At 40.6% G+C, this 21376-nt stretch overlaps 1 protein-coding gene and 1 long non-coding RNA gene across 9 annotated transcripts in view; one reads left to right on the forward strand and one right to left on the reverse strand.

Annotated features, from left to right (window-relative positions):
- The window catches only part of PLPPR1 (phospholipid phosphatase related 1), a 595523-nt gene that overhangs the window by 545650 nt on the left and 28497 nt on the right, over positions 1 to 21376 (forward strand). For all 7 annotated transcript variants that reach the window (XM_086315733.1, XM_086315732.1, XM_086315736.1 and 4 more), the window contains one exon: positions 12996 to 13128. In XM_086315733.1, the coding sequence (XP_086171859.1) occupies positions 12996 to 13128 (133 nt within the window). The remainder of the gene's footprint in view (positions 1 to 12995; positions 13129 to 21376) is intronic.
- The window catches only part of LOC147367670 (uncharacterized), a 111843-nt gene that overhangs the window by 57087 nt on the left and 33380 nt on the right, over positions 1 to 21376 (reverse strand). The window lies entirely within an intron of this gene.

The raw sequence follows: 21376 nt of genomic DNA on the forward strand, positions 1-21376 counted from the left end.
GAAGCAGCTAGGCCCTTGCGCCACCATTATTGAGCCTGTGCTCTAGAGCCCAGGAGCCACAACTTCTGAGCCCATGTACCCTAGAGCCATGCTACACAACAAGAGAAGCCTCTGCAATGAGAAGTCCATGCACCTCAACAAAGAGTAGTTCCCCACAACTAGAGAAAGTCTGTGCAAAGCAATGAAGACCCAGTGCAGCCAAAAATAAATAAATAATATTTTTAAAGAAACTGGCCATTAAAAAAATGTAAACTGACATTTTCTTTTTGAAGGGCAGCTGGTCAAAGATGTACTAAGAGTTTTATAAACTTTGAACCCATTAATTCCATTCCTTGAATTTATGTTAAGAAGATAACCAGAGTAGGGATGTTCAGTCAGCTTTAAGAGTAGGATACTTGGTGGTAGCTAAATACACAGAACTAGAGGATTGTCCAAACTCATTATGAGGCCATAATATTTCTGAAACACCTCTAAGAGAAATGAAGCATGCTTATGATTTAATGAAAAGATTTTTATGAGTGCTAAAAAATTGTATCTAGTATCAGAGGTAAAAGCTTTTTCCCTTCTATAAGAGAATATTAGATTCTCTTAGTTTTCTAGCTCCGTTTCTCCAGAAAAAGAGGGTATGTATCAGCTATGTTGCTAGGCAGAATTAACCCCTGATTGGTGAATTGCCCCTGGACTCAGAGAACTGAGATTACCCAAGACGGTGCCATGCTATGATTTCCCAGTGCAAGTGACTCTGGAAACTTGGAAGCTATGTCTGTGGAACTGCTGCACCATTTATTGACTCTGATGGGACACAATAAGTCTTGTAAGCCAAGGTGGCTCCTGCATCCTCTGATGTGTCTATGGTCTCCTTGCACCTGAGCTGCACTGGATCACTGCAAGGAAACAGGATGAAGAAGAGCAAGTGAGGCTACCCAGTTGGCAAGCTATTAGTTCCTCCCAAGTGGACCAGTGCCAAATGAGACATGTGGTTGTCTGTGGCTCTGAATATTTAACAGACCCTAAGAAGACACTGTATGTGTGTTACAAGTATAGTCCCAAATTTATAATTATACATAAAAAAAACTGGCAAGAAACTAAAATGTACAGCTATTATCTCTGAGTGCTAATGGAACAGTTATTTTTTCTTCTGTTATACAATTAAATTCTACATCAATGCAGTATTTTCAAACTGAAAGATATTTTTAAAACATTGATTCTTCTGGCATAATTATGAAATGACCAATCTTTAGTAAGATTTAAACAGCAATTCTAATAAACAAAAACACATATGACCAAAAAACAAAAATAAAACAACTTTATGAGGAATTTCTCTTCTCTCTGGGTAAAGATGATAGATTTCATTCTAAGATTTTCAGCTGAAATTCTTCTCAAACCATGAATTCTGATCATATTCCTTTTCCCCCAAATGATATGAACTAACATGTGGTCAAATGCTGTGATGGAAAGCCAAGGGAGTGTGGCCACTGGACAGTGAACTGAATTTTAAGGATCTAGAGTTCTACTCTCGTTTTCAAGTATGGAGCTCTGATTTGGACATTCCATTCCTTTTCTTCTTGGGGAGAAAAGTGTGACCAATAATGATGGTGGGCCTTCAAAGATATGTGCCGAGGAATATTCCGTAAATGAAGATGGCAAGGATAACTCCTTTTAATTTTCTTGTATTCTGCAGTCCTTGCCTAATTTATCCTCATAGCATCCCGGAGAAATAGAAAAGAGATATCTCAAAGAGCATAGAGAAAGTGTATGGTCCAGTTTCCTTCATTTTTGACTCTGAGTCTGTGAGTTCATTTAGGAAGACAGTCATTAGCTACGTTACTTGTGACTCAGCTATGTTAAATGATTTGCTGAGGGCTGCAGCTAGTTCCCTATGTGACTAGACAGTAACCCACCCATTTGGTTCTATTTTTATTCTCCTCTCAAATGAGGAGCATTGCTAGGACCCGGCACTGATTACAGCTGATGGGTTAATGGCAGAGAGTCCAGTGGCCTTGAAACCCTGCTGTGGTGCTTGATCTTCCCCCGAAACCTGAAAATAAGTGAGCAGCTGCAGGACAGAGAGTGGACCTCTCCTGATGCTCAGGGACACCTCCTGGGAGCAGGGAGCTGTATTCACTTCTGTCCCTCTTAGAGAGGTACAGCATATCCGAGAGCAGTCTGTATCAGGCCACCTGAACACAGATCCCAAGTGCCAAACTCAGCACACCCCTACCCCCGAAGTGTGCATCCTTCATCCTCATGCTGCAGAGTCACCCTGTCTCAGGTCTGCTCTGTCAAGAGAAGGAGGGATGTCAGTTATGGCTTTCCATCCCAGTAATTGTATGACCTCTGATAAGGCCTGTTTCCTCTGTGGGTTGGATTTCTCATCTGTAAAAGGTAGGCTTGGGCTAAATATCTCCAAGGTCTTTCTGGTTCTAATACTCCTTAAGAGCTGAACCTTATAATTGGAGGCTCCAAATGTCAGATTCCCAACTCCTTAGTCTCTCTTGACTTTCTTTCTGGAGTTTAATTTGTGCCTGGCCAAGGGTTACACATAATGGCACAGCCTGTGTGTGTTTGTGTGTGTGTGCAGGGTTTCTCAGAATGGTACAGTATGTGTTTACTCCTTTTTAAACCCATTTCCTATTTTCCCTGGAGTGAAAGAAGGCAGGGCTACTCTGGTGACTCAGTGGTAAAGAGTCCTCCTGCCAATGCAGGAGACATGGGTTCAAATCCTAGGTTGAGAAGATCTGCTGGAGAAGGAAATGACAGCCCACTCCACAGTATTCTTGCTTGGGGAATGCTGGACAGAGGAACCTGGTGGGCTATAGTTCATGGGATCACAAAAGAGTCGGACATGACTTAGAGACTAAACAACAAACGATAACAACAAAGAAAGAAGGCAGGACTCCTCAGGGGTGACATGTGACACAAACTAATGGCAGTTCTCTAAGAAGGCACCTCAACCTGGACTCATCCGTGGTGTTCTGTGTATTCTGTGGTTGATGTGCTAGAGGACAAGCTAACGCCCTGCACTGCCGTGTGTCTCTGAGGATGGGCGCTAATTGCAGGGATGCACAAGAAAAGGCACGAGGGAAAGGACTCTGCTGTGGGTTTGATCTGTCACTTCCTATTTGTCCTTCTGTGCTTCGCTGTCAGAAAGGATCAGCATCATGTGGAGGCAAGGCCACGTGGGAGCAACCATGCAGGGACTTAGGAAAGGTTAGAGCTTGGAGTATTTATTGTGTCCAGAACCATTTAGCCAAAAGTGTTGGCCCAGGCTTCCAGGAAATCTGCAGGGTGTGTTCTGACCAACGTGGAAATCCCGGCTCACAATTGCCTCAGGCCCCCTGAATAAACTCACAGACTCAAAGGCAGAGAGCCTTTTTGGATAAGAGGATTTAACTCGGTGGAGAATCTGATTTACCCGTATTGTATCTCAGCGCCAGCACCACAGGGCATGAGAAAATAGCTAGTAAACCTTTACTGGCCTCACAACAAAGTGACAGGAGTACTTAGAATTGAAACAGCAGAACGTTTGATGCCCAGCCCAGGAGAATCGACACAGCTCATGGTCTGCATGCAAGCGTGCACGTGAGCATACATGCACAAGACCGCGAGAATTTCCTAGGAAAGGAAGAGACAAGCATCATTTGATAGAAAGGCCCACTCTGGAGGAAACTGTGACTCTTCATTTGGGGGGTTTCTAGGCCAGAAGCTCTGGGAGTGAATACAAAAGCTCAAAGCACAGCATGGATCAGAGAGTGGGCCCTGGGCAAAGGCACATCTGTTGCCTGGCTGATGAGGAGCGCAGCTGCAGCAGCAGAGGAGACAGGGTCGGCGCCTGAGTGCCTTGTCATCTGCCTCTTCCCGGCTCTGAACAGCCGCAGCTATTGAAACCCCTTTTAATACATCATCATTCACATCTTTTCCCTTTTGTACATCATCACATGATTTCCTTTTTTTTTTTAAATAAGAAGCCGGTGCTGTTTTTTCATTTTATTTTGGCCCAACAATGCAACATGTGGGATCCTAGTTCCCTGACCAGGGATCGAACCCATGTTCCCTGCAGTGGAAACATGAAGTCTGAACCATTGAACCACCAGGGAAGTCCCTATATTTATTTATCTCTACCATGAATACATTTTCTTTATTGCAAATGTACTTAATCATTACAATTTACATTCCCCCCCCCCCCCGCCCCGGGAAAGAGTTATAAATATCCTCATTAACTGCTGTGGATTTTTTCAAAACCTTGAAGAAGAATATCTATTTCCCTATTTACTATGCATGTGATGGATGAGTGCTCCAAATTCCTTTATGGACTGTTTTTTACCTGACATCATCTGACAGCGAGATGTCCTTACACCTTTGAGATGTTCCTTACCACCTTTACAATGCTTCTTTTAATGACTGATGATTAGATGATTGTGTTAGGAGTTTTGATAATTTGTTTCTTGAAAAGACTCCCATTTGCCTAAAATTATGTGATGATGAGTTTACTTGGTGATCACAATGCATTTTACTTTTTACTGAGAGCAGTATTTTAGCTAAATCATTTTACATTCCCATTTCTCTTATATCCACTGTTCAGAAATGGGAAAAAAAAAAGTTCAAGAGAACACCCTGCTTTGGCAAGGTAGTGTGCCACCTTGGTGCTACACTTCATAGCAAGTGCGATTTCAGAGCCTTCTGAATGGGTAGGTGCTGCCCCTGGATTAAGACCAGTAAGTGAAAAGTGACAGGGAAAGGCACTCAGCCGTGTCCAACTCATTGCAACCCCGTGGACTATACAGTCCATGGAAATCTCTAGGCCGGAATACTGAAGTGGGTAGCCATTCCTTTCTCCAGGGGAATCTTCCCAACCCAGGGATCTAACCCAGGTCTCCCACATTACAGGTGGATTCTTTACTAGCTGAGCCACATGGAAAGCAGTAATGACGACTCTCCAATCCACAAAACACTTATTATCTGAGTTGCTGGATAATTTCCAAAGCCATCATCCAAATAGCCTTGATTCTATTGAAGCCTTCAGCTTTGAAAGGCATAGAAATGTCTACAGCTGAATTCCTTTATTTACACTCAAGTGTGATAAAGCAGACGTCAAGAGGTCTTGAACCAAGCATAGCTCAGCAGGCCAGAAGACTAGAATCCTCTCTGCAGATCTGAGGTGTCACTGGTACTCATCAGGAAAGATTAAACAGAACATAAAGATGCTGGGCAGCATGGTCAGTACGCTTAAAATCCCCTGGGTCACTTTTAAACAGGATCTACAGGAAAAACCCTGGGCCTCAGACAGTAAAGAATCTGCCTGCAACGCAGGAGACCCAGGTTCGATCCCTGGGCCTGGAAGATCCTCTGGAGAAGGGCATGGAAACCCACTCCAGTATTCTTGCCTGGACAATCTCATGGACAGAGGAAGCTGGTGATCTATCAGTCCATGGGGTTGCAAAGAGTCAGACACAACTGAGCGACTAACACGTGTGAACACACAACACACACAGCAAAAACCATGCCTGCCTTTCTCAGAAATGCTCGTGAGTAAAGAAGTCTCCCAAGGAGGATACTGGAAGCATCTACAACTCCCTGGGACTGAAAGCTCTGCAGCTACTTAGACACTGTTATTAAGTGTGCAGAGAACCCTCTTCTCTTCCTCAGAGCATGCTACATGCACACCCAGGGAGGGGCTGCCAGCCTCTGCTGTCCTTTAGAAACACAGGTGACAGGTCTCAGGCAGTGTGATGACTCTGGAGGAGGCTGTGTCCACTTTGCTCCAAGGGAAGATTATTTCATGTTGGCAAAGCCCTGTGGGGTTTGAAAAGAGAATGAAGGCTGGAGGGAGAATTACTGTAAGAAACTATGCTGGCCCTGGAGAGCTTAACCAACAGGAGAGAGACTAAAGCCCAATTATGTGATATCAGTTCCCTTAATCAGCCCTATCTTGTCAGTTTTTATCATAAAAACAAAGATCTTGGAAGAAAAACTTAAAGGTCTCCTACAGAGCTCCCCAACCTCCAGGATCTAATGTCTGATGATCTGGGGTAGAGCTGGTGTAATAGTAATAGAAATGAGGCACACGATAGATGCAATGCATTTGAACCATCCTGAAACCGTTCCCCCTCCCCAGTCCATGGAAAAATTGTCTTCCATGAAACTGCTCCTTGGTGTTAAAAAAAAAAAAAAAAAAATGGTTAGGGGCCACTGTAGTCTAACAGATGAGAGATTGACAGATAAGGAACCAGAGAGGTCAGCCAAGTGGTCCAAGACTGAACACCTGGTTAGGGGCAGGGCAGAGCTTGAATTATACCATGTTTCCTTAACCCAGGACAGTTTTTAAATCAATTTCAGCACACATTCTTGCCTAGACCAACCAGTAAGTGAAAGCAACAAATACTCTTTGAGCTTCTCTAGATGCTTTTATATACATTTCTAATAATCAATAATTTTCTGATATAGTTATTACCCTCATGTTTAAAATCATGGAGGAAAAAAAAAAGCTTGGAAAGGTTATCTGCCCAAAATCACCCCTCAAGAAGGGAGGGAACTGAGATTTCAACTCCAGAGCCTACATTTGAGAAACAGGACTATGTGGGAGAAGGAGAGGGTGGGATGATATAAGGGACTAGCGTTGAAACATATATTACCATATGTAAAATAGATGACCAGTGCAGGGCACTCAAAGCTGTTGCTCCGGGACAACCCAGAGGGATCGGGTGGGAAGGGAGTTGGGAGAGGGGTTCAGGATGAGTGGATACATGTACACCCGTGGCTGAGTCATGTCAATGTATGGCAAAAACCACCAATATTGTAAAGTAATTAGCCTCCAACTAAAATAAATAAACTAATTAAAAAAAATAAAATCATAAACAAAAAAAAGAAATAGCAATGACTTTGATATGCCAAGTATCAGAGCTACAGCTAGTATATACATGAACCCAAAACCTATATTCCAGGATCTCTAGATGCCTTTTGTGATAACAGCCACATGGAACATGCAGTGGATCCCCCTTACAACACTAAATGATAATACGTCTTCCAGTGACTTTTTCTTCAGACTTCATATTTTGCGATCTAGAACACTATCTTCTAAATATTTTGCATTTCCATGGGATTTTCCAGGCAAGAGTACTAGAGTGGGGTGCCATTGCCTTCTCCTATGACTTATCAGATCTCCTTAAAACACTGTAAAGACATGAATTCTGAAAGATTTCACCAAACTGATGTATTATATTCCAGGGTTATTTATTTGAAATTTGGGCTTCCATATTTGAAAGACAAATTTATCAAGAGTCACTATGAAGTCAGTCAGAAAGAGAAAGATAAATATATATTAACACATATGTATAGAATCTAGAAAGACAGTACTGATAATCCTATTTGCAGGGTATCAGAGGAGACATAGACATAAAGAACAGAATTTTGGACATAGTGGGGGAAGGAGAGGGTGGGATGATTTGAAAGAATAGCCGAGAGACATATACATTACCATGTGTAAAACAAATCAGATCAGATCAGATCAGTCGCTCAGTCGTGTCCGACTCTTTGCGACCCCATGAATCACAACACTCCAGGCCTCCCTGTCCATCACCAACTCTCGGAGTTCACTGAGACTCATGTTCGTTGAGTCAGTGATGCCATCCAGCCATCTCATCCTCTGTCGTCCCCTTCTCCTCTTGCCCCCAATCCCTCCCAGCATCAGAGTCTTGTCCAATGAGTCAACTCTTCCCATGAGGTGGCCAAAGTACTGGAATTTCAGCTTTAGCATCAGTCCTTCCAAAGAAATCCCAGGGCTGATCTCCTTCAGAATGGACTGGTTGGATCTCCTTGTAGTCCAAGGGACTCTCAACAGTGTTCTCCAACACCACAGTTCAAAAGCATCAATTCTTCAGTGCTCAGCCTTCTTCAAAGTCCAACTCTCACATCCATACATGACCACAGGAAAAACCATAGCCTTGACTAGATGAACCTTTGTTGCCAAAGTAATGTCTCTGCTTTTGAATATGCTATCTAGGTTGGTCATAACTTTCCTTCCAAGGAGTAAGCGTCTTTTAATTTCATGGCTGCCATGAAGTGGCGGGACCAGATGCCATGATCTTCGTTTTCTGAATGTTGAGCTTTAAGCCAACTTTTTCACTCTCCACTTTCACTTTCATCAAGAGGCTTTTGAGTTCCTCTTCACTTTCTGCCATAAGGGTGGTATCATCTGCATATCTGAGGTTATTGATATTTCTCCCGGCAATCTTGATTCCAGCTTGTGTTTCTTCCAGTCCAGCGTTTCTCATGATGTACTCTGCATATAAGTTAAATAAACAGGGTGACAATATACAGCCTTGATGAACTCCTTTTCCTATTTGGAACCAGTCTGTTGTTCCATGTCCACTTCTAACTGTTGCTTCCTGACCTGCATACAAATTTCTCAAGAGGCAGATCAGGTGGTCTTGTATTCCCATCTCTTTCAGAATTTTCCACAGTTTATTGGGATCCACACAGTCAAAGGCTTTGGCATAGTCAATAAAGCAGAAATAGATGCTTTCTGGAACTCTCTTGCTTTTTCTATGATCCAGTAGATGTTGGCAATTTGATCTCTGGTTCCTCTGCCTTTTCTAAAACCACCTTGAACATCAGGAAGTTCACGGTTCACATATTGCTGAAGCCTGGCTTGGAGAATTTTGAGCATTACTTTACTAGCGTGTGAGATGAGTGCAATTGTGTGGTAGTTTGAGCATTCTTTGGCATTGCCTTTCTTTGGGATTGGAATGAAAACTGACCTTTTCCAGTCCTGTGGCCACTGCTGAGTTTTCCAAATTTGCTGGCATATTGAGTGCAGCACTTTCACAGCATCCTCTTTCAGGATTTGGAATAGCTCAACTGGAATTCCATCACCTCCACTAGCTTTGTTCGTAGTGATGCTTTCTAAGGCCCACTTGACTTCACATTCCAGGATGTCTGGCTCTAGGTCAGTGATCACACCATCGTGATTATCTGGGTCGTGAAGATCTTTTTTGTACAGTTCTTCTGTGTATTCTTGCCATCTCTTCTTAATATCTTCTGCTTCTGTTAGGTCTATACCATTTCTGTCCTTTATTGAGCTCATCTTTGCATGAAATGTTCCTTTGGTATCTCTGATTTTAGTCAGCGGGAATTTGCTGTATGATGCAGGGAACCCAAAGCCAGTGCTGTGACAATCTAGAGCGGTGGGATAGGGAGAGAGGCAGGAAGGGGGATCAAGGAGGAGGGGACATATGTATAGCTAAGGCTGATTTATATTGATGTATGGAAGAAACCATCACAACATTGTAAAGTAATTATCCTCTAATTAAAATTTTAAAAAAGGAGTTACTCACTAAAAGCATATGTATTGTTATCTAAAAGTTTTAGGTCACTTGTGATCGTAGGCGGCATAGCTGTGGGGGACGAGAGATGCACCAATGGAATTCACTTGCTTGTTCGTGGCCAGGTCTAAAGTTTGGCCTTGATCATTTCTCACCGGAGGGTATTCTCATTTGCTATGAGTGATAGCATGCTTGTTAGTCAACAATCTGAAAGACCGTAATAGGCAGGGCAGCCAGGGCCGAACACATGGAGAGTCCCACGTGTCCCGGCTGTTCTCTGAACAGAGTGGTGGATGGAGACAGAGTGTGCATGGCAAACAGACAGATGGAGGAACCCAGTCAGTGCCAGAACCAGAGTCATAAATCTGCCAGTGTGAGAGGTGGCTTCCAACATGGGCTGGTGGCCTGGCAGGGAAGCAGAATCTCGCCCGCCTCTTTCCCCAGAATCAGGCCTGTATGAGACTATAGGACCCAGTGGATGGAGAAACAGTACACTATGTGTGATCAGTGAAATGAACATCCTCGCAGCTCATTCACGGGATCTGAGAGCTGGATTGTTCCATCAGCAACCTCTACGTCCATCACAGTCTGAACTGAAAATCAGGACTGTTGTCCTACCTTTAACTTATAAAATGACCCCCTTCCTCTCTTTCTTCCTTCCTTCCTTCCTTTACATAAACAGTATTGCTTAATATACTCAAAGTATTATATCAGTAACTATATAAGTTAGCATATATTCTAGTTCTGATTTTTTTTCTATTTCATACCTTAACTCTGATTTGAATATTGTTGACCAATAGTATCAATTCATATACTGCTTATCCCTGCTGACACAAGAGTCTTAGGACATTTTACTTATGGATTATTTGAGCTCCATACCCTTTTACATGGCAAGTTTTGTTTGGTGTACCTTGGAGTGATTTTGTTTAGATTTGTGTGTATGTGCATGCCTGTGTACACATATATGTGCATTTTTTTAAAAAAACAATATGTTATGTGTAGATTTTCACTCACATTTTCTTGCTATTTTGTCTCGTGTGAGTGTGTGCACTCAATCACTCAGTCATGTCCAACTCTTTGTGACCCCATGGACTGTAGCCAGTAGGCTCCTCTGTTCATGGAATTTTCGCAACAGGAATACTGGAGTGGGTTTTGCCATTTCCTCCTCCAGGGGATCTTCCCAACCCAAGAATCGAACCTGAGTCTCCTGCATTGGCAGGTGGGTTCTCCACCACTGAACCTCCTGGGAAGCTCCAGATGTCAGGATAGAGATCTGTATAATATGTTGTGGGAACAATGATAAGACAGGGTCTCCCTTTTCCTGAGGGGACCTGGCAAAGGTTTGGGGAGAGTCATGACATTTTCACTGAGTCTGGAAGGATAAATACTAAAAATTATTTTTCCTTCCTTATAGTCTCCCTCATTAAACCTGTATTCCAAAACACCTTCATTAATCTGATATGCTTAATTCATTTAACACTGAATAACAGCTATGTGCCTTACACTGGGCTAGGCCCTAGGGATATAACCAGAATAAGATAAGCAGGACATCCTATAACAAGGAATAACAATGATAGTGTGTACTCATTTGTGATAGGAATAGAAAGGAAAACATGAGGTAAGAGATTCATATACAACAAGAATGCTTAAGCTAGGCTCTGGGAGTAGAGAATGCACCCTCAAGGAAATGCTGTGTCATTACCCAACCATGCATGAATTTATCCCCATCTGTTCGCTGAGATAAAGAACAGAATGCAGTGCCATCATTCCAGTGGGGACAAATAAAGCCTTGTGGCACCTCATTTTGAGAGAGATAAGTCTAACGAGAAGAAAAGGGAAAGCTGAGTTCTTAAAGCTATTCAACTATTTTTACCAGAAGGAGCATTAATGCATTAATTCCAAAGGATGTCACAAAATATTCCTAGACATATGCAGACAGCACCTGCCAAGGTGATCCATGCTGTCCCACCATTTGCCTGTCTGACCCTGAACTCAGTCTATTCCTGCCAACTTTTCATCCCATTCTGACTTGGCCATAGTTCTACTTCTACTACACCAATCTATCTTGTACTTTAATATCATCTAAGGTTTTCAGTGTTTAAAGCATATTGCATTTGTTTTGTTATCTGTGTCATCAATATTAAACACAAATTCAACAAGTATTTTATTGGATCACTACTGAGTAAAAGTGTAGCATTTAAGAGAAAGGCCTCTACAGACAGGTTTCCTGGCAAATTATTTCACCCCTCCATGCCTCAGGTGTCTTATCTGTACAATAGGATAACAGTGTCTACTTGCTTCAGACACTGTGTGGCCAAATCCCTGAGACTGTCGAGTTTCTGTCTAGATGAAGGGGGAAACATCCGTTTTAGAGGATTCCAGCTTTACAATTCTATCACTTAACTTCCACCATTCATGTGCCATTCATTATATTGGCATTTTTATCCATCTAAATAGATATTCTATAATTAGAGGAGGAATATAAGGCATAGAAAGTCTTAAAATATTGATGAAGTTTATCTAAAACCACAAGCACATGCATAGCAAAAGTGTGACAGTCAACTAATTTAGAGTAGGAGAATATCACTCAGGCAAACATGCTCAAATAAGATTTTTCACGTAAATAATGGTAGTATTGCCACATAGCTCAGTTCAGTCGCTCAGTTGTGTCCGACTCTTTGCAACCCCATGGACTGAAGCATGCCAGGCCTCCCTGTCCATCACCAACTCCTGGGGTTTATTCAAACTCATGTCCATTGAGTTGGTGATGCCATCCAACCATCTCATCCTCTGTCATCCCCTTCTCCTCCTGCCTTCAGTCTTTCCCAGCATCAGGGCCTTTTCCAATGAGTCAGCTCTTTGCATCAGGTGGCCAAAGTATTGGAGTTTCAGCTTCAACATAAATCCTTCCAATGAATATTCAGGACTGCTTTTCTTTAGGATGGACTGGTTGGATCTCCTTGCAGTCCAAGGGACTCTCAAGAGTCTTCTACAACACCACAGTTCAAAAGCATCACGCTCAGCTTTCATTATAGTCCAACTCTCACATCCATACATGACTACTGGAAAAACCATAGCCTCGACTAGACAGACCTTTGCTGGCCAAGTAATGTCTCTGCTTTTTAATATGCTGTCTAGGTTGATCATAACTTTTCTTCCATGGAGTAAGTGTCTTTTAATTTCATGGCAGCAGTCACCATCTGCAGTGATTTTGGAGCCCCAAAAAATAAAGTTTGTTTTATATTTTAAAATAACTGTTTCCACTGTTATTGCCACATAATGAAATAACAATTTATTGTGATGTGTGCATATAATGCCCTGCTGGGCACATTGGCTATCCCAGTCACTCCTCATCACTGTAATACACACATTCAATTTAAAATACTCAAGACCAGCTTGAGTGAGCTTGTTCATTGATTCTCTTATTTATTATTTCAACTTATGTTTTATATGACCTTAGAATTTAATATTATACCTGAAATCTACCTGAAATTATCAATTATTGCTTTCTCTAATTCTTTTAGAGAGTTGACTGCAAACTGCTATTTAACTCTCCATCTCTCCAACATAGTTTTTTAATACAATTGTGACGCCTCAGAAGTTTTCAGTTTTTTTAAGCCACTGGTCTATCAGAAAGCTCTCCAACTTGATAATTCTTTAACATTCCTTCTCCAGATTTTTATTGGTGAGATATCCATGTATTTCATAAAGTCAACCAGAGAATCTCTGATTGCCCAGGAGAAAACAATTCTGACTGGAGAATGCTGTTACCTGAACCCCTTACTCCGAAGGATCATAAGATTCATAGGTGAGTACAAGGGCATGTTGTATAAGCCCTCACATATAGGTAAAACTTACTAAAGATGAACATACTTGATAAAATAACCTAAGCTATGGAAGCACCAACTTTAAAAGCAAGGGTTGTTTTAGAGTTTTTCTAGGAAGTACAGAAATTGTGCCTGACCATGGTGCCAACTCACATACTTACTAAAGTGTTTAACAAAAAATTTCAACTTTTTTCCTACACTATATCTGAGATTCCCTCAGGACATATATTTTAATATTGACTGGATATTGCCATATACCCTTTAGCTGAGTCAGGCAAGGGGGTGGGCCATCAGGGAACACCAATAAAATGAACTTAGAAATAATCAAATGTCCTGAAAAAAAAAGTTTACTACCTAGTAATTCTGTTATACAGGGAATTTTTAAAAGTACGGGAAATCACATCCATCAGGTTCTTGAAAATCATACCTTTCCAAAGTTGGAAAACAAAGAGTTTTACTAGTGTTTATGACAAAGAATAATTAAGACACTTTCTATAGTCCTCCTTCTAGGACTTTTATAAAAATCCTGAGGGGATATGGATAATGATCACAGATATAGGAATGAATGTGTATATGGGTAAATGTGGGAATATAGATCTCACAGAGTTCCTACACAGTGAGTACTCAGTAAATAATTATTAGTGTTCTAATGAGATCCTGCAAATTATGTACTGGCCAGGTACTTGTGGGAGAGAAGATAAAACTCTGAACATATCAACATGGTATTAACACAAGTCATGACACCATTTAGAACATAGAGAACTGACAGCTGAGAAAGTGAGGTCCAGAAGACACATGCTCTCGACTCCTTTGATTATTCTTAATCCTTTTCTTCCTAATGAAGAAACGGTTGAATTTCCTCAAGTCATGAGCAAAGGATCACAGCACAACCAAATGTGCGGTAAATTCATGCACCCCGACGTTCACTGCAGCACTGTTTATTAATATGATAGCCAAGACATGAAAACAACCTAAATGTCCATCAGCAGAGCAATGGATAAAGACGATGTGGTACATATATACACGATGGAATATTACTTGGCCATTAAAAAGAGTGACATGATGCCAGCAACATGGATGGACCTAGAGATTATCATACGAAGCCAGAAAGACAAAGACAAATACCATGTGATATCAATGGATTACATTACATTACAATGTAATTACATTACATTGTAATGTAATGGATTATATTACAAATGGAATCTGAAATACAACACAAATGAAATACATATGAAATACATGATGCCAGCAACATGGATGGACCTAGAGATTATCATACGAAGCCAGAAAGAGAAAGACAAATACCATGTGATATCAATGGATTACATTACATTACATTACAATGTAATTACATTACAATGTAATGTAATGGATTATATTACAAATGGAATCTGAAATACAACACAAATGAAATACATATGAAACAAAAATAGACGTACAGATATAGAAAACAGACTTGTGGTTGCCAAGGTGGGGAGGGTGGAGGGAAAGCCTGGGAGTTTGGAATCAGCAGATGCAAACTATTCTATATAGGGTGGATAAACAACAAGGTCCTGCTGCATAGCACAGGGAACTACAATATATTCAACATCCCGTGATAAACCATAATGGAAAAGAATATGAAAAGAATGTGTGTGTGTGTATAACTGAGTCACTTTGCTATACAGCAGAAATTCAACAACAGTATAAATCAACTATACCTTAATAAAATTTAAAAACTATATGCAGTAACTTCCAACATTGGCATGGGAGTGGGGGAAGTAATAGAGTGGGAGGCCTAAGAAAACCTAAGTTAAAAGAAGCAACCCTTAACAGTCAAATCGTCTTCGGCATTTACTGGTATTTGCAGAATCCCCTGTGGGAATCTGCAGTAGGCTCATTGGGTTTACCCTGATCCATATGATGTCATCACTATCATTATTCATTCCAAACAATAGTATCTTTCAAAGACATTCAGAATTTGGTCACTTGTTACCAGAGTGACTTCAAGAAAAAAAGAGGAGAGGAAAGAATATTTATTATACAGAACACTGGACTAGACACTTTATAATTTCCTTGATCCACCCAACACCCTTTAAGGTTCATTATAGTTCTAACTGTGCAGACAAAGAAGCTGATATAAAATGGGATAAAGTCACTGTTCCCAAGGACTGTGAGTGTGTGTGTGTAAGGCTAATAATACCTGTATTGTGAGCATGAAAAATACTATGATGAAGAGCTTGATACCCAGTTTTTAATAGATGATGGTAATCATTTACTTTTAACTTTTCATCGCATGATTTTGCTTCCCATGGGTTCAGTTACTCACCATCGGCCATGGTCCAAAAAGGCTCCAGAAATAATTCCTAAGTTTTAAATCACTCTCCATTCTGAGTACGCTGAAATCTTGCTCCATCCTGCTCTGTCATGAACCTTCCCTCTGTCCAAAAGGTCCCACCTGGCTGTCAGTCACTTGGCGGCCCTCTGGTTATCACATTGACTATCATTATATCGCAGGGCTATGTTCAGGTAACCCTTACTGTACTTAATAAAGGCCTCAAAGTGCAAGAGTAGTGATGCTGGCAATTTGGATATGCCAAAGAGAAGCCATAAAGTACTTTAAGTGAAAAGGTTAAGGTTCTCAATAAGAACAAGAATCATATGCTGAGGTTGAACCATAAGAACAGATCCTTTGTTTGTGAAATTACGAAGGAAAAAGGAGTATATGCTAGTTCTGATGTCACATCTCAAATTGCAAAAGTTATGGCCACTGTATGTGGCAAATACTTAGTTAAGACAGAAAAGGCATTACATGTGTATAGTAAGATATTCTGAGAAAGAGAGACTATATTCACCTTTTATTACTGTAAATGTTGTTACAATTGTTCTATTTTGTTATTAGTTGTTGTTAATATCTTAGTGTACCTAATTTATAAATTAAACTTTATTCTAGGTATGTTGTGTATCAGAAAAACATAGGATTTGGTATGATCCATGCTTTCAGGCATCTACTGGGGGTCTTGGAATATATCCCCATGAATAAGGGGGACTACTGCAATTTGTGATCCCTTAGAGAGGAGGGACTGTATCTTTCTTGCTTTGTATCAATAGCATATTGTAAAATGCCTGCCATAATTTTTCTGGAGGGGTAAAGAGCAAAACTAAACTGTGTTAAATCACAGATTTACCTAAAATTGCTTTCATAAATACTGATTCTTAAATATTCATTTGCCACCTGTTTAACTTTTTACCTCTCTAGCTTAGTTCTGGAAAATTAAGGTACATAAATAAGGCAATTTCTAAGAGAAATTCAAAAGTCTATTCTGACTTTTCATATAGGAGAGGGAGGGGTTTATCTTGAGATGGGTAACTTTGTCGTAGTATCTGTGGATTTTTTTTTAATAAGAGAAAAAAAGCATACTACTTGAAATGAAGATCCTTTAAATGGGGATGTTTCCTTTTAAAAAATTAAAGTATAATAAGGTATTACCCAAAGTGTATTAGAAATATTATTGTAAATCGCTTAACAGTCTTTTTTTCTAGCCCAACAGCCTGCAAAATGTATACTATGCAATTGATATTAGAAAATGATAACGATTCCTGTAAGCTGAAATGGCATGACTTTGCTCCTGCAGTTTATATAATTATTCTAGAACCTATTACAAATAGTGTTTCCTAACAAGTACAATCAGTTTCACATTGAGAAAATGGACAATGAACTAGCAAAATATTTTTAAACAAAATAATGCTTTATTCTATCACAGATGAGAAAAAAACTCGGGCTTCTAGTACATTTCTAGTAAGAGTAAGTTGATATACCCTTTCTGCACAGCAGTTTGACAGTATATTTCAATAGCCTTAAAATAATCAACCTTTTTAACTCTAAAGTCTATTTTAAATAATCTGTCCTAAGGAAATAATTGGAAATGTAAATCAATTTTTACAAACTAAAATCATTTTTTCATAATATAAATTAAAAATATCCAAAATATAACTTTAAAAAATAGTGCTACCATAAGGTACAATCTCAGAAAATGGTATTTTTAAACCAATTTTTAATGAAAGGGGAAAATTCATGATATAATGCCATGTGGAAAAAGTCAAGACACTAGGAACCTATGATTATCCTGAAATAAAAAGGATGCAACATGACATGTATGTATCAGTCTCGAAGAATGGCAAGTCCTTTAATAGTGTTTGCTGTTGAAAGAAGAGCTAAAAGTAGCACCTTGGCTCTCAGATTCCCTGTCTTCTCTAGACTGTGTGATTGGGACTTGAACAGACAGCCCCTCACCCCACCCTACAGATCCAAATTAAATTTTAAGTGAGAAAATGGCAATGGCCAAGTCAAAGGAAAAACATTCAAATTAAGCCATCTTGTCCTATAGACAAATGCTAACTGTGCTGACCTTGACAGAAAGGATTGAATTCCTCTGATTCCCAAATCCTGCAATAACTTTTTTCCAGGGTCCTCATTATAAGGAAGAAGAAACACCCTCACAGACGTAGAAAACTTGTGGTTACCAAAGAGGAAATGTCTTCGAGTAACAGATACATACCACTATGTATAAAGTCAACAACAAGGATTTATTGTATAGCACAGGGAACTATATTCAATATCTTATAATAACCTATAATGGAAAAGAACCTGAAAATATATTATGTAACTGAAACACATTGCTGTACACCTAAAACTAATGCAATATGACAAATCTACTATACTTCAACAAAAAGAAGTCTCCCAGGCTTTAGCTATAAACCCTCATAGTTAACTTCTGTGAAAGTGAACTCGCTCAGTTGTGTCCGACTCTTTGCGACCCCATGGACTGTAGCCCACCAGGCCCCTCCATTCTTGGGATTCTCCAGGCAAGAGTACTGGAGTGGGTTGCCATTTCCTTCTCCAGGGGATCTTCCCAACCCAGGGATCAAACCCAGGTCTCCTGCAATGCAGGCAGACGCTTTACCCTCTGAGCTACCAGGGAAGCCCAACTTCTGTACTCATTTCCAAACTGCTATATAGTTTCTCACACTGTGTTACATGACGTGGGAAGGGAGAAAAGGAATTGGCTGAACAAATTTGACCAACCTTTTATCAAAGCAAATGTTGTGCTTTTTAGGCTTCTCCCTTTCATGTTTTACTCTCCATTGCTTTCCCTTCCTATACCAGTTTTTTTGGTATGCATTCAACTAAACAACAATACACAGGCTTAAGTTCTAAGACAATATAAACCTCTACATTCTCTTTTCAGAAACAAAAACAAAGAAAGGAAGTCATATTTAAATTCTTTTCATTCACAGATATTCTTGAATAAGCATATCTTGTAAATATTATTAAATAATAGTTGTTCTGTTTAAAACTGAAAAGTATGGGTTTTTAACCCATAGGTGCCATTGCCTTCTCCGTTAGATTGTCTACTAGCACCTAAAATAGACTGTCATTCAGAAACTATTTATTATGGGCTTTTCATTTGGAATTACACAGTTGCTCCGTTATTACTTCTAATAAAACTTGAATTAAATACCAAGCAAGTCTTAGACCATTTATTTAGGTCAGGTCTAAGGATTAGGTTGGAGAAGGCAATGGCACCCCACTCCAGTACTCTTGCCTGGAAAATCCCATGGACGGAGGAGCCTGGTGGGCTGCAGTCCATGGGGTCGCTAAGAGTCAGACAGGACTGAGCGACTTCACTTTCACTTTTCACTTTCATGCATTGGAGAAGGAAATGGCAACCCACTTCAATGTTCTTGCCTGGAGAATCCCAGGGACGGGGGAGCCTGGTGGGCTGCCATCTATGGGGTCGCACAGAGTCGGACACGACTGAAGCGACTTAGCAGCAGCAGCAGCAGCAAGGATTAGGTAGCCATGAACAGACTGGAAAGTACCACAGTAAACAGTTAATTCATGTAACGCTAATTAATTGCCATAAATTAAGTGTGATCTAAATGAAGCATGAATATTTTAAATGCAGCCTCAAAGGTCACAGTGTTTTATGGTTGTAAGAATTGATACCCTGAGACAAGCTTAATGTCAGCCTTTTTGAGAACTAGAAAATCGTTCTCAATTTAGAAATTCATTTAGATCTACTTTACCTGCAAGGAAACTCCATTTGATTCCATCAGTCCATTTTTACTTGCATTCAGTGTTTATAATTATAAACAGGGGACTGATCATATGTTTAACCTTCAACAATTGTTGGCATCTACCATATGCTAAACACTGATTAAGGTGTTGAGAACATATTAGTGAACTGAATAGAGATTTATTTGTTCTCATTGAATTTATATTCTAATGCAGGAAGCCAGGCATTAAACTAAGTATATCATAGTATTTGTGTTATGGGGGGAAATAATGTAGAAAAAGGAAATAGGGGGGTTGCAAAGGCAAATATGCAATTTTAAGTGGGAAGGAAGAGGCTGCCCTCCAGTGAGAATTGTCTAGAGTTGGCAGTGACTTCATAGCAGGACAATGACCATTCCGGGAAACTAGGTGCCCAGTGAACTAGCCCAGCTCCATGTGTTGACCATGGAAGTTGACCTTGGCTGGAGAGTTTGAAGGAGAGTGTCAGTACCCAGGCACCCAACTTTAGTTCTGAGTCCAGAGTAGACCCTAAAATAAACATGTCAAAGACAAGGTAGGGCATGGGCCTATAAGTAGATGGAGATATTTCTATAACTCAGCAACAAGAACCAGATTTGAACCCAGGTATATACCTGAGGAGGCGAAAGCCAGGATGGATCTTAGGAAATAAGTGGAACCTCAGTTTCTGGACCCCGTGAACATCCAGACCACCAGACTTTGAGACAAAGATGTTTGATGCTTCCCTCTAGGGACCAGGACTGACTCTGGAGGCAGGAGAGAGAGGCACGCTGAGGTTGAGAGCCTTGGTTGACGTCAGAGGCATAACCAGGGATCAAGCACTGCTCATGTCTCAAGAAGGTGTGATGAGGCTGCTTTGGGTTGCTCAGTCTAGTCCTCCTTGAATGTCAATCCTCACTGAACCAGAGCATTACAGACCTCAACGAGACTCCTGACCCAGAATTCTACAAGTTACTCTAATTATCGAGAGGAAAGTTATTTAGTCATGAGACGCAAGTGACCCTTTTCCAAAGACCCTTCCCAGCACCAATGTTTAGAGACTGGACTCAAATAAAAAGACTAACTGAGTGGCTTAGTGCTAACTAGAAGGACTATGTAAAAATTAACACTTAAGAGCTGACTAAAAGAACTAAGGATTGCTGCTTTCTCTAGCACTTTGCAGATTAACCTGTGCAAATTCATGGCACTTCAGTGAACTCATTGGCTGTAAAGCAGAGTTTCTCTTCCTCAGCACTATTGACATCCTGAGCCTGTTCTTTTCTGTACAGGAGGAGAGGACATCCTACATTGTAGAGTGTAGGATGCATAGGAGCGCCCCTGGCCTCTAACCAGATGCCAGTAGCAACCCCTCTCCCACGAGTGACAATCAAAAATGTTTCCAAACATTACAAAATGTCCCCTGGGGACAGGAACACCCTCAGTCAAAATCCACTGCTATACCAAGTATTTCAAAGACTTTTTAAAAGAGTTTTATGAATATTTATGTTATATAAGATCACACACACCAAAATCAAGCACAGCGAGGTGCAGAAATACTGTCTGAATATCAGAAATGAATCCCAGGGCTTCCCTGGTGGCTCTGTGGTAAAAGAGTCTGCCTGCCAATGCAGGAGACACAGGTTCAATCCCTGAACTGGGAAGATCCCACATGCTGCAGGGCAACTAAGCTCCCATGCCACAACTGTGAGCCTGGGAGCTACAACTACTGAGCCCATGTGCCACAGCTACTGCAGCCTGCAGTAATAGAGCCTGTGTTCCACAACGAGAGAAGCCACCTCGATAAGTAGCCTGCCCACTGCGACTAGAGAGTAGCCCCCACTTGCCGCAACTAGAGGAAAGTCCTCGCAGCAAAGAAGACCCAGCACAGCCAAAGAAAGGAAGAAATGACTCCCAACAACTGATAAAGGGGAGTTTCAAGGTTTTCTATGATTAAAAAATAATAACAAAATTTGCAAAATATGCAAATATCAAATCACATTGTATACCTGAAACTAATACAATGCTACATGTCACTTGCCCCTTAATTTTAAAAAGTGCATGTTTTGGAAATAATTTAAATTATTACATTAAAACATAATAACAGTGAATGGGAAATGCTGATGCAGAGAGCAGCAGTACCAGATCAGGATGGCTCATCACCAATAGGGCTG

The sequence above is a fragment of the Bos grunniens genome, chromosome 8 (assembly GCF_055505025.1).
Source record: "Bos grunniens cultivar Pamir isolate PY7600 chromosome 8, Bosgru_T2T1.0, whole genome shotgun sequence".
Lineage (NCBI taxonomy): Eukaryota > Metazoa > Chordata > Mammalia > Artiodactyla > Bovidae > Bos > Bos grunniens.